Source organism: Rhipicephalus microplus, chromosome 5 (assembly GCF_043290135.1).
Source record: "Rhipicephalus microplus isolate Deutch F79 chromosome 5, USDA_Rmic, whole genome shotgun sequence".
In the NCBI taxonomy this organism is placed as follows: domain Eukaryota; kingdom Metazoa; phylum Arthropoda; class Arachnida; order Ixodida; family Ixodidae; genus Rhipicephalus; species Rhipicephalus microplus.
The window spans coordinates 34837404-34854770 of record NC_134704.1 but is presented as its reverse complement, the minus strand read 5'-3'; the positions used below and the strand labels follow the sequence as shown (position 1 = coordinate 34854770).

Here is a 17367-nt window from a genome sequence, read left to right as displayed (position 1 = left end):
TTATTTCTGCAGAACCAATGCACAAATCAAGTCAACTTCTTGCGCAAAGATTAAGCACGACGTGAAGTGAGCGTAATCTTTCCTAAGGACACCGTCTGCCTTTGTTTTAAGGACGATATTATTTCTCTGTATACTTCAACGCGAATATTTGGCCTGTCTGTCTGTTGTTGTCTGTCCAGCACAGTGACGCCAACCTAAGACAATATTTCATCCCTACATAGACATCTGAAAATTTCCTACATTACAAGAAAAATTCTTAGATTACCGTTTTAATGACTTTATTCAGGCTAATCGACTTTTAACTAAGTATAACGATAGTGTGATCTGTGGTCAAGTTTTTCTGCGTCTTGTTAAAAGTAAAAAAGAATTATAATAACCACCTCCAAGGTCTTCTTTTCTACCTGCCCAGTGGAGTTGCATATCAGGTGCTTGTAGACACCACTGTAGTTGCCACAGAAGCATTTGTCTGTGAAGTTCACTTTGAACACGCATTGAAGACATATATTTATACATTCGGGTCAACTTCAAATATTTTACTGAATGATAGCTATGTCTTTTCTCTATACTTTCAATAAGCTCCCCCTTTGGCCAAATATTTTGATCACTTTTGCGCTCTTATGTTAAGGCGTAACGGAAAGACTAAAAAAAAAAACGTACATGTCTTGTCTTTCTTCATCTCACAGTTTCCGCAAAATTGAAGTGGTACCACCTTACTCAATTTTCAATACTACTTTCGCTCTGTTCCTCTCTAAGCCTCCTGGTTATTTTCCATGGAAATGCTGCTAAGCGAAGTCACGCGGTGAGTGTAAACTTGATGTGTTACTGTCCACTATTAGACAAAATTTACCTGTGCTTCACAGAGCAGCAGTCACTCATGATATGAGAGTGCATACTTAACTCATGCGAAAAAGACTTTCATTTTTGCAGTATTCCGCATATAATATTCTGAAGTTACAGAGATGCTGTCCCCTTCTCTCTAGCAAGCAGAGCACCAAGGCTGTCATAAATATACAGAACATGAAATGTCCAAAACTATATAGGTTTTTACAGCTTTTTTAAGCTTAAAAAGCGTGATTACTAAACGATGCCTTTATTCATGCCGCGTTATATGACGTTCCCGGAGCATTGCAAAAATTTCTAGATTTAACACAAAATACGCCAAATCTCTAGATTATGTTGGAAATCTCTAGACCTAAGAATAAATCCTGAAGGCTAGCTTCACTGGTCCAACAATTTAGCCACCTGATGAAAGTTTTACACCTTGCTCAAACGCCCACTCATCTTGATTTGATTGATGGCTGCGTTCATAATTCTGAACGTTGTCAATTAAAAAGCAAGTATTACGCACATTTTAGGATCAACATCAGTACATAAGTCTTAGGCAATGTGTCTTTGTATTTACAAAATGCATGGATACGTAAATCTAAAGACTGAAGACTTTATTATGCTGTGCTGACAATGCGACGCTATGAACAAAAAAGCGGTTGTTTTCTACACTTCGCTGAAAAATTCAGGGGCTTTAACTACAACGACCCAATGCTGCCATCTACCAGTGACTCTGCGTTTTAAAGGGGCTTTTGTTTCTTCACACTCCTGCCAGACGGTGCCATATCTCACACAGCACCTTTATACAAAAATACAGAAGACTATCGTCTTTTTGTTTTTTAATTGTGAACACGTCGTTGGTTAAGAGATGTCGCTGTAGCCGACACTTATACAAAGGGATTCATCTTTGTGAACATTTGACGCCATCTTGGCGGAGAAAAGTATCCTTGTTCAAACGTTGGCTCCTGCAACGCCTCCTCTATAGCGATGTTTCTTGTTGGACAAATGCTGACAACTTTGGGACGTCACACTCATCCGAGGATCTGCTCGGTTTGAGTTACTGACAGTGTCATGTAAACTGATTACTCTGCTGTCCCGCATCACACTAGAGAAATAATGAACAAATATTTCCCAATTTAGCTGTACTGAAAGCTTATAACCCAAAGTTCTGGCAGCTGTGCCGACAACTAATACAATACATCGATGCCAAGAAGGTCGTATATGACGCCGACAAGTGTGTATTTGTATTATAGCATTATTAGCTATACACATAAAATCACTGGTGACAAACGGCACGAATAATCAAAGTATTATTTACTGCAGCAATAATGACCCAGAAGAAAAAAAAAGCGATGCAAGCAGACGAATACCGTGTTTTATGAACACGCCAAGGGTTACAACAAGGGCGCTATCGTTACCTCCTGTAAGCCGACTTTCGCTACACTGACACGGCCACTTACCACTGCTATATGCAAAACAACAGACTCCCACAAGACTCTGCTTCACTTCATACCCAAGACTGGTTTTACGGCACACTTGTAGTATAAATACACACGAAGTGTTAGGCCTTAAGGGTTAGTCTATAAAAATACACACGAAGTGTTAGGCCTAAAGGGTTAGTCTATAGAAATATTATTAAATAGGAAGGTACAGCGTAAATAACGCTAAGGACGAAGAACACACACCACACCCATGCGCTGTGCCTTCTCATTGTTATGAACTATCTCGTCCAGATATAAGGCTTGCTGCAAATCTATGAAATAACAAAACGAAAGTAGTAAACAAAAAAGTTCAATAACGGTGGCTGAAAATACAGTGCCACAAAGAACTCCAGTTTACCGTAGAATTATTTCAATGCGTTTTTTAAACACCTGAGGCGATTTTCAATTTCGGGAACACATATTCACACAGTAATGGTCACTCACTCGGCATGCAGAGTGAGCCATCAGCCGAGGCGTAGAAGTCAGTCTGACATCCACACAACGAGTCCACACAGCGTGCTTGTTTGTTGGTGTGGCTGCATTCGGCATCGCTCAGGCAGAATTCCTTCAGCCGCCGAGCTGCGACAAGAAACGCCACTCGGGAAATCAGACAAAAAGCAACATATAAACAAGGTGGTGAGGAGTCGTGAATGCATAATAGCCTGTAATTCAGTCACAAGATATGAACAACATATGCTATACAAAAAGGATGGCTCTGTCACTGGCTCTTCCGTTATATATTGTCGCAGCAGATGCGTATCCAGCCACTAATCATAGGGGGGCTAGTGAGAGGGCTCGCTTGAAGCAACATCGAAGAATAAGTCCTGTTCCTTTAGTAGCTATTGTCATAAGAACTTTATGATGATGAAGTTATCTATGTTCATGTAAATGACGTCTGTTTTGTCATCATCGTTATAGTATGTCCAAGAAGAAAATGTTCTGTTGAAGTGTTATTAACGTCTGTGACAATAAATGTTTCCGAACAGTTCGTGATTTTAAACACAAAGAACTCTAAATCGTTCGCCACTCTTTCTCAACACATGCTTTCCTCGGAGTTTAAGTTATTATTATTGAGTTGTTAGCCCCTGGACGTTTGTACAGCGCGTGAACTGAACGCTGTTGTCCCCTCGCCTCTTGTATTTTTTGTCGATAGGGCGCCAGGCACCATAAAGTGTGAAAACCTTCGAGACGGCTTTATGCTCTCCCGTAGTAAAGTACTAAGTACTCGAAATGGTAAACCACTTTTTGAAAATGACTTGTAGTGATTTAGGAGCGAAGCTACTGTTAGCCTAACCTTGTCATGCGTCACATGTAACCGAGAGAAGAAGAGACGAAAAAAAAGAAAGAAGTATCTCTCAAAGAGTATAATAGACGGCGCTGTCTCATAGAAGTATATACCCATGTTTTTGATGGTACTTACACATTCATTCAGTGTATTGCCTAACATCAAATTTACATGTCTTGTAATCTTTATTATTTTGATGTTACTATGTTTGCTCTTGTTTATAGTTTATTATTTTTTGTACCCCACTCCCCCCTGTAAAGCTATATGCGATTGAGGGTAAAATAAATGAAATAAAAAAAACTGCAATTGACCGATTATATTCTAGATGGCGCTGTACCGCTACTTTCGGATTGGCTGCTGTGTGGGCTGTGCCTGGGTACGCAGAGAATGAATGCCTCTCTCAGTCTCCTGGATAGTCGCCGTACGTGGCGGATAGCAGGTGGGGCATGGACGAAGCAGAGCGGCGGGCGCGTTGAAGACGCTTGCGCTCGGATTCTTTGGCTCGCGTCTCGTCGGTGTTAACCGCGCGCTGTCTGCATTTTTGAACGCGATTGGACGCATGGATGCATGCATGGATGGACAGACACAGGGGAGGATAAACGAACAAACACTTCGACCCACTCATCATCAATCACTCCGTAGACATGCTGTGTTTTTTTTTAGTGGTTTACCTGTAAACGGGACGGCTCACTGCTCTACCATAGTTAGGTACAAAGTACTCAGAATTTTTAAATGCTTTTTCTAAACACTTTCGCAGTGACCTTACGTTACTGGGACAGCTTTCTGCTCTCCCATTGCAGAGTACCAGCTTGTACACTCAATACAAAAACACTTCTTTAGTTAAGACAGTATTTTTGTTGGCAATGCTTCTAAGCACTACAAAACTGCTTCGCTAAAGTATGTAACTGGTACGGCTTTCTGCTCACTCATAGTGAAGTAACAAATACTCTGAACTGTTAAATACTTTTTCTGCTAATAAATACTGTTAATTTGTGCTCACAGCGGGGCCACTAATTTGTGCTAATCGGTGATAAAATATGGACGACAGGCAATGAAGGGAGCTGGGCAGAGGTGCTCAAGTAGGCTTTAGGGTAATGGGGAGTGATAACCGATACCACCCACCTTCTGAATTCCCCGTTGTGTTCCATAAACCACGTAGAATACTCTAATGAGCACTTATGTTTATTCGCAACTGTCTCTTAGCGATGACAGCTTCTTGCTACAGCAATTATATAAGCACCCTCAGCAAATTTTCGCCATCACCATGATGTCCCGGATATATATATATATATATATAAATTGGCTTCGTATCTGCATGTTCATCTGCAAATGTCGTCGAAAGACGACAGTCTTGCGTGGGGAGAGAGTGCAGAAAACATTTATTTGATGTTCTGCGCAAGAAATCGGTGAATGGTATTCTGGAGGCGCAGCGTTAGAGTGCCTCGAGCATGCAGCGAAGGCGAACGAGCGCATCAAGTCACGTCACACGCGAGACATGAGTGCTATATGGCAGTTTTCTTGGAAAACGAAGCGCGTGGCTCTGAGACGGGCGTGCGCGCCTGTCTCAGAGGTGATAAGGTGGAAAACGCAAGGCGACGAGTAGGTGCTACCACCGCGTCGTCTTCGCAAAGCGTTGGAAACACTCGCCTTTTCGTACAAGCGTTGCATGGTCAGCGCAGCGTGATAAACGCTACGGTTCTTAAATTACCTACGTATGCCTTTTCTAGTAAAATATGCGCTTACAGAATAAATGCGTGTTTTCATGGTGCCTCAGATACGCGCACTGATTGCTTTTTAATTGACAATCGCACAAGTATGAACGCTCAATCTTGAGCAACATTCGTGGGCACTGCGGATGGGGTCGGCCGTTTGGGGTATCGGCTGGGGCCGTTCAGACTACCCAGTACAGTTAAGCCCGGACAAACAGACAAATGTTCAGGCAGACAGACCTAAATTCTTGCGTCGAAGGTCCCCAAAAAAAGACTATCGTCTTTAAAAACGTAATACGCCACCCTCCAGAGATCGTTGTGTTTCATAAACCACGTAGAATACTCGAATGAGCACTCATGTTTATTCGCAACTGTCTCTTAGCGATGACAGTTTATTGCTATAGCAATTATACAAGCACCCTCGGCAAATTTTCGCCATCACCATCATGTCCCGGATATATATATATATATATATATATATAGATATAGAAAAGTTGTTGGCCCCGTATCTGCATGTTAATCTGCAAATGTCGCCGAAAGACGACAGTCTTGCGTGGGGAGAGAGTGCAGAAAACATATATTTGATGTTCTGCGCAAGAAATCGGTGAATGGTATTCTGGAGGCGCAGCGTTAGAGTGATCCAGTGATCCCATGCTCCTCAGCGTGCTGCGTTAACCAACTGTAGGCCTCGCCGCTCATGCTATCCATATCATTAAGAACGAGCTCATATATACCACATTTACCATTGCTTGCCGTAATTGAACTTGAAAGAAACATTCTTAAACAAAGTTTGTATGTCTCGCTTGTAGTTATGCAGCACGAAAAAATGAGACAGCTAGTTCTACCAAAGGTAGAACTGGCCAATACCCCGTAGTAGGTGGGAGCCTTATATCGAGGAACAAGCAAGCAAGCTAGCATGCAAGCAAGTTTCTCCTACCATCCAGTTGCTTCCGGCGTCGACGTCCACACTGCTATGTCTAGGACAATCTGAGGTGGACGTTTTGATGAAGTGGATTGGAATCATGCTTTTCGGTACTCTAACTGGTATCGTGGACGTCGACTGACGCCAAGGATAGAAATGCCGAACGAACCCCGGGAAAAACGCTGAATGTAGATTGGTCTTTGTGATGCCCCCGTATCGTACGAACACCTACGGAGCAGCTCCAATGGAATGCTAGTCGTGCTGAAGCAAGGTGGGCTCACATACTTGCCCAGAACAAAAAAAAAAAAAAACATGCTGCTCGTGCGAGAAACGCAGTAGCTGAACTTACATTCGACCGTGTCTACTACATTTCAAGTCATTCTAAATCTTTTAGCTTTGCTCCGTAAAACGATCCACTTCGTTGCTATCGCTTTCAATGCTTTGGTCTTAACCCAAAACTGTGACTTGTATGTTTGAATTGTCTCAATTGAAATACCACTATCAAATTATTCAACGCGATATTAGTAATAAGATGTGATGAGACTGTAGTGGCAGAAAAAAAAATGTTCACACATGTATACAAAAAAAAAACGGAGCACCAAAAGATAGAAAGAATCGTTTTGGTTCAGAACAAGTGCAAATTCGACCAGCCCTACAGAAAGAAGTCGACATATTTAATTATTTTTTTTACTTTAGAAAAGAAGTGAAGGTGATATTGCATGAAGATGTGGGGCATAGATGGAGGTTGCCAATCAGGTTTCATTGCATTAGCGCGTTAGAGTAAAGTTAGCCTGGTTAGCAGAGACATCGGTCTATATCACCCGACTAAACGAAGCTATATAAACTAATGGTGGATGCCAGATCACGTGAAAAAATGAGACACAGCGGCACGTAGTGCACGCACAGAGGAATGATAAGTGTGACAGGCAAGCCTGAGGCCTTACATGAGGCTATGCAATGCTGACACGATGAAAGCCTGAACTTATCAGAGTAACTTTGTATATACGCGGTGTTATAACTTGCGCGCATTGCTTAACCGTACCACATGCAGAGTTCTAACTGCCTCTTGATGAAGCCGTTGTGGTTTTTGAACAAGCACGCATGATAGTTCCAAAATGCTCTATTCAAAGTGAACTATACGTTTCTTCATAACAAAGACACAAAAGAAAGTAAACGGTAACCATGATACGACGACTTCTGTTTCCATACCTTAGTTGCGCTACATTATTACTCCGCTTTGTGACACGCCTTCGATGTAAACTCCTGTGGAGACAAGTAACTATACTGTATATCTGATATGCTGTCCTATAGGATATCCTTTTCAGAGCGCTTAAAATAAGAAACACGAGACATTTAACCAGTATGGTGTGTAATATGAATCGTTCTAGTGTCTCAAATAGGGCTTGAAACTATTCACTTGTGTTGCTAACACGTACAAGAAACGCAGGCGTAGCTGTCGGAATCGCGCACCAGCACGGGCACGTGTTCCGGGCAGCCGCATGTGCCAGACGCCAAGCATGTCAGGAAGGCTGTGCAGTGGACGTGCTCACTGCAAGCTGACCCAGGTCCGGTTGAAGTAGTTCCTGCGTGTACGCGAAATCGGCATAACCTGTATCCAGTTTGCATGACGACACGTTAGCCCGACCCGGACGTTCTTCGTGCGACGTCTAGGAGCGTCAAAAACATGGTCTAATGGTCGCATTAGGGGTGTCGTATTAACATTATGCAATGCCTGTAGGATATTTATCGCCATGATCTGGCAAATATTGCATACCGTTGCTGGAACTAAGTTGTGTTTCATCCTCCGTGTCATCCTGGTCATCACGGGGTGTACTGGGGTCCGTCGATGCTGAGACGTCATGCGTCGCATCTTTTCTCGGCCTACACGCAAAACCGGCAGAGAAAACGTAAAGCGTATATTGACGTTAAAACTCCCAGACAAGCGAAGTTCGCATCACTGACCTGTCTAAATACGACCTACAAAAGAAATTTCACTTGTAAGGCTGTCTCCGTAGTCAAAGGGAACAGAAAAGTGAATTATTGTCTCTCCATTTAAATGCTACAGATGTGAAAGGATCAATGTATTTTATGGCAACAACGAGTAATTCTAGTCATAAAAGAAAAAAAGAAAGGCTCCATCAAAAATCGCTGGCCAGCACAGGCGAGCGAAGGTCGCTTTGTTTTACAATAGCGTCTCTTCCCACCTCACTCTCCTAAGACACCCCCCTTCCCCCTGGAGCTGTTACGATAAGATCGCAGTGCAACGACGAGTGAGTAGAGTAACCAGCCGTACCCAGAAGGTTGGCACCGATGTAGTGGCTTTGCATAGGGACTACAAACGACTTCAGCCAAGAGCCCGCTCTAGCATAGATCAGAGACTGTTGACGACAGAAATAACTCAGGAATGTCGACCGAAAAGGACATCGCGGGTGAAGGCGACGAATGCGGCGCTCAACTTCCTGAATGTAACAGACTTACACCAGCGATTATAAACTTATTGTGCTATGGTGACTGTGAAGGGCGACTTGATGGGCATGCTCTGTGTCCTCTCTCTCATTCTCTATTTCAAAGTTCTTCCACCGCTTTCCACTATGTAGGATAGCATACCACTCCTCTTAGACTGGTTAACATCCCTGACTTTCATTTTCCTCCTGTTCCTTCCCTACGTAGGAACTATTTTGATAAGAAATACATGTTGAATAACTGCTCCGTCAATTATTGTCCAGGCTCTATAACTCTAGCATGTGTAATGCATGCTACTTCATGCATGCGGCACCAGGACCGATTCCGCGAAGCGGGCGACACTTCACCGAGCCATCCCTGTTGTTGCTTTTGCAGCTAACAAGTTCGCAGGTTATTTAACACTCCCGCTCTTTCATTCTTTGTCAGCGTCCCCGTCGCAGTGAAAACGCTACGGTAACATTTCGTTAACATCGCACGTGAGCACAGTACTTGCTGCCATATAGCTGCGTTAACACTATATGGCGTTTACATCTGTGACTTCAACATTTTATGATACTGTATGGAAAATAGTAGACTGTAGGCAGTTTAAGTTGGACGTCCGCAGCTGCTCCCTGTCCACAAGTTACCAGTAATTTCCATTTCCAATCTGCTTCCACGCAGCCGCTTCTGACGTACAACTGCCTGGTGTCTAGAGTACTGGTGTTGACTGTCTCGTCATAGCCTGTCCAGTTTACCCATAAACGCATTACCGAACAACTTGCTGCATGAAAATGTCACTCAAAGAAAAGACCGAGTAAAAGTGGTATCATTTTGTCGCACAACAATAATAGTAATCAGTCTTGCGTTATTTTCCTTGCACTATCATCACGTGCCCGGCCCTCTAAGGTTACGCACGACATGCTTATTATCAGAGTCACATATATAGCATTCTTAATAGGAAAGTGGCCAACGCCGATTTTTCAACAAAGGAAGCGTGAGCAAGCCAGATGATGGTTATTGTTGTTGGACAAAAAGACACCGTTTTTACTCGACCTTCTTTTTTTAATGTAGTGAAATGTTGTGTAACTCTCGTTCAGTTTTCTCACCTGATGACGTTCATGTGCGGAAAGGTGGCTGCCAATGGCGCCAGCAGGACCAACCCGGCAGCAGCAATAACGAGGTGGGAACCGACCATTTTGCCGTGGATGGCGTCTTCTTTTTTCACGTTTTCCAACTGTTATTTGATAATGATGATGATGCTCCTCGGATTATTGTCACCTTCGTGTTCACATCGACTGCTTGATGACGATGAAGTTGCTTTACTCCAATTTGGGTGCACAGTTATTGCATGTCAGGACTAGTAAACCACGTAGCTATCAGCGGGCGCGGCGCTGATTTTTTTGGAGAATTGTGACCTTCCCATCTCGTATAACGAACTAACAAAATATTTTCGTATAACGAAGTAACGAATTATTTTTACCTGGCGCGGAGACAATACTCGCCACCACACAGAAAACTAAGCAGACCTCAGGCTCTGACACTCATGCTTTTTCAGGTAGGGGCGTACCCTAAGCCCACGCTATTGAACAAAATTTATCCCTAAATACAGCCAACTAATACATGTTCTTTCTGCGACGATATAGCTTACTTTGAACATATGCTCTGGCGATGCCCCGCGTTACGTTGTGGGGAAGTCATCACGCCGACCAAATGGGAGGGCGATATTACAAGCTCCGGACTCGAACACCAGTTATGGGCCGTCCACCTGGCCCACGACGCAGCAGGGCGACTTGGTCTTTCTGTTCCGACGTGGCAGCGGCCCACAACGGGCTAAAGCGCGTTCCGAAGGACCAAATTGAGTCGGTATGTCCATCCAACCGTCCATCCATTTAAGCAAAGAATATGAAATGTAATCTCAAATTTTTCTAATACGGTCATCCTCACAATGAGGTCATGCGTCTCGTGCACGAAGTAGGGGGATTTGATGGTCCTTTCTATATTTCAGGTGTTCATGCAAGCCCTTAGTATACAACCTGAGATTATTTTCAAGGGACACTAAAGAGAAGCAATTACTTGGTTTGAATTGATAAACTGCACTCCGACAACTCTAATGCCATAAGTCTCACTATCATAAGTTCTCTATTAGTCGAGAAAATTGAGGTTGAAATTTAATCGTTAAATATTGCGCTGATATCTCCGTGCGTGGCGTAACCAATTTTAAATGCTTTTTTCGTATTTTCGCAACGTTCACTCGTTGAAACTTTCTGAAACTTCGTATGCTTGGTCTATGGCACCCACGGATGACAATGTACTTCAATGTTATCGATTACAAGCTGTCTTTCGTGTCCTTCTTGTCTCTGTGTCGTCGTTTTGTCCTCGCGCTATAACTATCGTCATGCCAGTAGATGCCTTCAGAATTTATGACGTCATGATGTTTGACGCGGGAATCTTAAGGTGGCATCTCCACTCGTATTTCGTTTTCGCAATTTTTCGCTTGGCCAGACCCCCAGCCTGGGTGTGTGCCACAGATTCCAGGTTCTTCTTCTTTTCTTCTCGGTGGATTGCGTTGATTTTTACGCTCCGAAAGTTTTCTGTAGGCAACGTGGTTTTCTACTGCCTCCGTTGTTGGAGTCATTTGAAGCCTTCTGCACCTGACGTAGTTCCGCAGTGATTGCGGGACAGGGGGAGAGGGGGGGGGGGGTCTTGTGGATATTGTCGAATTCTGTCGTAGTGTCGAATTTCATGATAGTGGACATTTAAGGCAAATAGAGACAAGGTAGTAGCCCTCTTGGCGAATCAGAGCTTACCGATTTTGGAATATAACAGCCTGACGGCATTTTAGAAGCGTCCAGAATAGCTGCCCGGCCCAACTTTGACCAAGGGGTGAAGCTGTGTGGCGATGTCATCATGCTACGTCGTATATTCGAGCGTAATAGTGGCGCCTTGATAACGATACACACCTGTCACTTCATGAAGTGGCGTCATCGCATGATGGTTGTTGTTTCATCACTCATTTGGACGCCCATGGTCACATGCCACGTTTTTCTGGGTATAAGGTTATCGCTTTAAAAAGTTCGGCAGCAGGTTACGCTTCCAACACTTGAATACGCAAGCCTGCTACATACTTGGTAACGCAGTGCGTTACATAATCATGGGCCAGACTTCATGTAGGGCCGAACTAGCAGCAGTGTGAGATACAGGCATTAAGTTAACTTAGCATTTTCAGTCAAATGCACTATTCGTATTCCTCCCTTCCCCAACCCCTACAACACTCAAACTTAAATGGCGTACCGCTGGGGTTTACCGCCCCCAACAAACTGGCGAAGTTGTGCCCTCGAATCAATAGAAGTCATGTTCAACAGCTGAAATGCTGCAAAAAGAAGCATGCGTGGCCATTCACGAAGTGCGCCACTGGTGTGGCTTACGAAATACCTCTATCGTGCGGAAAGAGCTAGGTTGGCCACCCGGGGCGATGATCGAGCGAAGGAACACGTTCTCATGCAAAAGAATAAGGACGGGGTGCATTTGAGCACGCATGTCTCTTCAGGTGGATGCACACCGTGCTTCACGCAGATTCGTATCATGGAAAGAAGAAACAAGAGAACACAAGACATTTTGGAGGCCTTTCACATAAAGAAGGGGGGATTAATTGTGTTAGCAAAACTTCACTCATCCTGTATGGGTCGGAGGCATATTGTAGTCCCATAGCGTGATTAGGTTAACCATGTCCCCAGCATGTTGCGGATGCGTTGACGAGTTGTGTCTTTATAAGAGCCCGTTCCCTCAAAGAATAAACAGTTGCAAGTGAGTGCCCGTCCCGTGCATGTGTTTTCTTCTTCTGTGTGGTTGTGATTTTGGCGCGAAATTGACTATTTATTTCAGACATGCACCAACTACACCAACAGCGGGTTCTACTTAAGCTTAAACATTTCTTCACCTAACGTGGCGTTGCACTACCTACAGGTCCTGGCGTGTGAACAAAGGGAGGAAGGGTGGGAGGGTGGGGGGAAGACTCAAAGTCTGCCTTCATTGACTTATTAAGGAGGGGAAGGCGCTGCAATGAACTCCCCCCCCCCCCCCGAAGGGTAAGCCTCCAGGATTGTCCCACCTTTGACCAGGCGGCGATTTCATGTGATTCCTTCATCGTATGGCATCGTGGCGGGCCATCACGATGACATCGCGATTTTCAACATATTTGACGTCTTTACAATGTTGCAAAAAAAGCTGTCATTGGTGCCATCGGCTACGCGTTTTTCTGCCTATACGTTCACAACTGACCCCCTTTCCTCTCCAACGTGCCTCGCTTGGAAGAGGTCACGTGGTTTCTTGCCCCACTTTTGGCGCCGGCTATCTTGCGTGCAAGGTCATCGCGCAACGTATGACTTGAGGCTACCTCCTTGAAGTTTACCAGAGAGCGGTATCTTGCGCGCAAGGTCATCGCGCAACGTATGACTTTAGGCTACCTCCTTGAAGTTTACCAGAGAGCTGTATCTTGCGCGCAAGGTCATCGCGCAACGTATGACTTGATGCTACCTCCTTGAAGTTTACCAGAGAGCTCTGTCTAGCGCGCAAGGTCATCGCGCAACGTATGACTTGAGACTACCTCTTTGAAGTTTACCAGAGAGCTGTATCTTGCGCGCAAGGTCATCGCGCAACGTATGACTTGATGCTACCTCCTTGAAGTTTACCAGAGAGCTGTATCTTGCGCGCAAGGTCATCGCGCAACGTATGACTTGATGCTACCTCCTTGAAGTTTACCAGAGAGCTCTGTCTAGCGCGCAAGGTCATCGCGCAACGTATGACTTGAGGCTACCTCTTTGAAGTTTACCAGAGAGCTGTATCTTGCGCGCAAGGTCATCGCGCAACTTATGACTTGATGCTACCTCCTTGAAGTTTACCAGAGAGCTTTGTCTAGCGCGCAAGGTCATCGCGCAACGTATGACTTGAGGCTACCTCCTTGAAGTTTACCAAAAAGCTCTATTACTGATTTGACACAGAACGAAAACAGACTTGCATTCTTTAGTATTCTCGCCGTTGTCGCGTCATATACTGAGCTAAGTGAACGGAAGGGAAAGCAGAAAGTGAACTTTGAACAGGAAGCGCGCAATCTGAGCTTGTATAGTTCTTTTGCCTTTCTGCCGTTTATTTCAGTCATAAATCGGCATCCTATACCCCATTACAGAGTGTTGGTGGTAGATGCCTTAGAGAGCGCTATCTCCAAATAAAATAAGGTCGGTTGTCACGTTCGCCCAATGTTCATGATTGATGTCTATATATACCACAGTTCACGAGCAGCACACAACAGTGACGCAGACGCGATATCAGTAAAAAAACAAAAACAAACAAACAGAAACTTGTTTGTGCAAGGGAGATGTTAAGAAAGGGAAAGGTAAGGATGATGACCAAAAAAAACCCGGTTCGCTACCCTACGCTGGGTAAGAGAGAAGTGAGTGGAGCGATGACGTAGCAGAACTCCAACAGTCCGTATGTGAGTATTCACTTGGTGACGTTAGTGACCTGATTGAAGTTTTGAAACTCCCAGCTATCGATGCTCTTTGTCCGAGTCCTTGGACGGTGCTCGCCACCTGTCACGTGGCCGTCAGGTCCTTCGCCAATGGACAGCCTGAGGGGTGTGCGTACACCGTCTCCACCGGCCTTCTCGCCACTGTCGACGTCTTCGTCCGCTTCGTCTTCGTAGAAGTTCTTGATGCGCGTGCAGTAGTAAGCCATGACTGCCTGAAAAAGGCAGCCGGCCAACAGCAGCGCCATCGTGACGCCGTGTATGAGGAATCGGAGCTTCTTGAGATCGTAGAGCCAGCAAGATCCATGCTCGCCGCACCTGTCCTCCCAGACAATGCACGAGGCGTCCGTCAGGGCACCGTAGATGAGCGGGTACGGAATGAAAGCTGTCGAGAAAAAATTAGAAACTGCATTACTAAATGCACAACAGCTTCCTAAGCTATGTCGTCTACTGCGAATTATGATAGTTCAGTAAAGCTGCTTGTTTGGCTATACTTGATGCATACATGAAGTTACAAAACGCAAACGTCTGAGATTTGCTTACTAATCGCGCTTATTGCCTGCACTATTTGTCGCGAAAGATACCTGGCGTACCAAATCAAGAATTAATTTGTACCACTTGAACTGGTAACCTTGTGCGCATGTGTGAAACCTTCGTTTGGATGCGCCAAGAGAATATGCCGACTTTGGAAGTCACTTCGTTTTACGACGAATTCGCCTCTTGCGGGATGGTCTGCATGTGAACTGCTCTAGTCTTGACACAGGCTGGCTAGCCAATAAAAAAACTGGCGTACCTTTATGAAGCCGCAGATCAGACAATAGAGTTTTGGTGACGTTCTTTCCTTTCGCCTATCTTGGTGTTTTCTTCTTGCAATTTTACGAATTGTGAGAGACTGTCTAGAAGTGCGTGGAAGTTAAATGACGCGAAGCCAAGGACGTGAAGACCACTCCTATAGTAAGGAGAAGTCTTCGGAGGCGTCCTTTCTACGACTTTCTTTAGTGCGTCTGTTCCTTGTAAAACAGGTGATTCTTCATTCTAACTCATTAAGTTGACAGTTATACACATGGGGGATTGTGTGTGCTTAGGCTAATGCTCTTAAAGGGTTAAGCGTTCCTTTCAGTACCGACTACCTTGTTATTTTCACTGTTGTGTACGCCACCGTTGGATAGTTAAGCTCAAAAAGCCAATCCTATAATAAGCTAACCTAAAAAAAGACGCATTTTCTTAATGACCTATCTTGATAATAAAATAGTGCGTACTTATTCATTATAAGTGATTGTAACAAAATAGTAGCACCGACCATGAGTTATTTGCAAGTTTTATCGTCTTGATGCCACATTCTTTCTCAATTGTTTTCGCTCTGTATGTACTGTAAATCACGCAATCATGTTCAGTCACATGAAGTGGAATTGTAGGTGCCCCACCAGAGAACTCTCTCCACTATAGGTTTAATTATTTTTATACCTTTTTATGCTTTACATTATTCCAAAAGGAAACTAGGACACAAATACAATTATCTTTGGTTGTTACTGTTGTCACAATACTGGTTACCTTTCCTAACTTCTGCAGCAGGCAAGACAATCGAAATTTGAAACTCACCAAATGCATTCATAATTGCCGACGTGACGAGCAAAGACAGGCTTTTGTCTCGTGGTTCTATACACCTTCAAAAGAAAGAAAGAAAAGTATCTCTTTGCGTTAGATCTCAGAAATTCAGCATCATGTGTGTGATAAGTGTTAGTATATCCGTGGTATTGGCAGTTAGGTATGAAGAAGGCTAATTAAGCATGCTCTAAAATATAGTCAAATTTTTGTATCACTAGATTGTGCCTACCATACATTCAATGCCAAGGTAATATTAGTGCCAACGATGTTCTTGATGAACAGAAAAAAAGATAAATACACAGCCTTAGGGGAAGTATCACTGCCAAATGGAAAAGTAAGAGTGTTTCTGTGCACGAATGTCCCGCGATATTTAAATCGTAAAAAAATAAAGCTTCACTAGCAGGCTGCAAACGGTCCCTCCAAAATTAAATTTTTTATGCAACCGTCAGTCAATCAATACCTGTAGTTTCTTTTCATCTGTTCTTTTCAATCAGTGACAATAGTTGGAACACATAAAGGAAAGATATTAATTTGGTTATCAAAACAAATCGCATCAAAATAATCAATGTTTTCTCATTATTTCACAGTATTGCTGGTACTTTATTCCTAATTTGTTTTCAACTATTATATATATCTTGCATGCAATTTCTAGCATATGAACATGTTTACGTGTGTCAGCACGTGTTCCTTTTGTTTAGTTTGATATTTAAATGCGTTCTCCTTCACTTTTTAACGTCATGAAGCATGCCATTCTGTATGATTATTTTGACGTGGCATATCTTTTTTTTTATAAGAACAGTATGTTATTGTATATGTATCTTGCGTCATTGCATATTTACCATTAACATCATGCATACTGATGAATGCTACATAAGCATGAACTAAGCCGAGATTCACTGCAAATATCACGCTGTGTTTTTTCTCGTGTTTTGTGAATGGAAGAATGAGTGAATCAATAAGCCTTAGCTCATCTTAATGCGTAAAATTTTTTCAACCGTTTTCACTGTGAAAGTTCATTTCCTGTCCCAACGAATTTTGTCTTTCGACGGTAGTAAAACGAGTTTTAATGAAATAAAGAAATAAGCTCAAACCTTAGCCCGACGATAGTCGATCCAACATGTGAACTGCCCAGTACAATTTGAATAACGAACACCACACCAGCGAAGATCATCATGGCGTCGAAACAGTCCTGCTCGCATTTGCTGTTTGAAACGTTCCCAACGGTGAACTTATTCATTCCGTGCTCCGATTGAAGGCACAGGCAATCTCGAAATTCCTGCAAGGTAATGGAGATATCACAATATCTATTGACATTCATTTCTTGTTATTGTCTTCATATTTGTTTATGACAATTTATATTTTTTGTCATCAAGTTAGCACTTTTACCGGGAGCTTTTCAATTATTCTTGCATACAACTTTGACCACAATGAAATATGCATATGAAGATGCAGAGAATTTAATGCAAATAAATGAGCTCTGTCTGGGCATGCATCTTGGTTCATAACCCTTACATTGATTTAACTTAAAGTAAGAAATAAGAACCTAAATTGCCTAGACTAATTTTTTAACATACCGT

At 43.4% G+C, this 17367-nt stretch overlaps 1 protein-coding gene across 1 annotated transcript in view; it reads right to left on the bottom strand.

Moving 5' to 3' along the window:
• Nucleotides 1-13773: 13773 nt before the first annotated feature.
• LOC119173920 (uncharacterized) overlaps nt 13774-17367 on the bottom strand; it is a 47963-nt gene continuing 44369 nt past the window's right edge. Inside the window, exons 16-18 of the mRNA XM_075894479.1 lie at nt 16882-17066; nt 15785-15849; nt 13774-14570 (exon numbers count right to left, since the gene is read on the bottom strand). Coding sequence (XP_075750594.1) covers nt 14161-14570; nt 15785-15849; nt 16882-17066 — 660 coding nt within the window. The 3' untranslated portion in view covers nt 13774-14160. The remainder of the gene's footprint in view (nt 14571-15784; nt 15850-16881; nt 17067-17367) is intronic.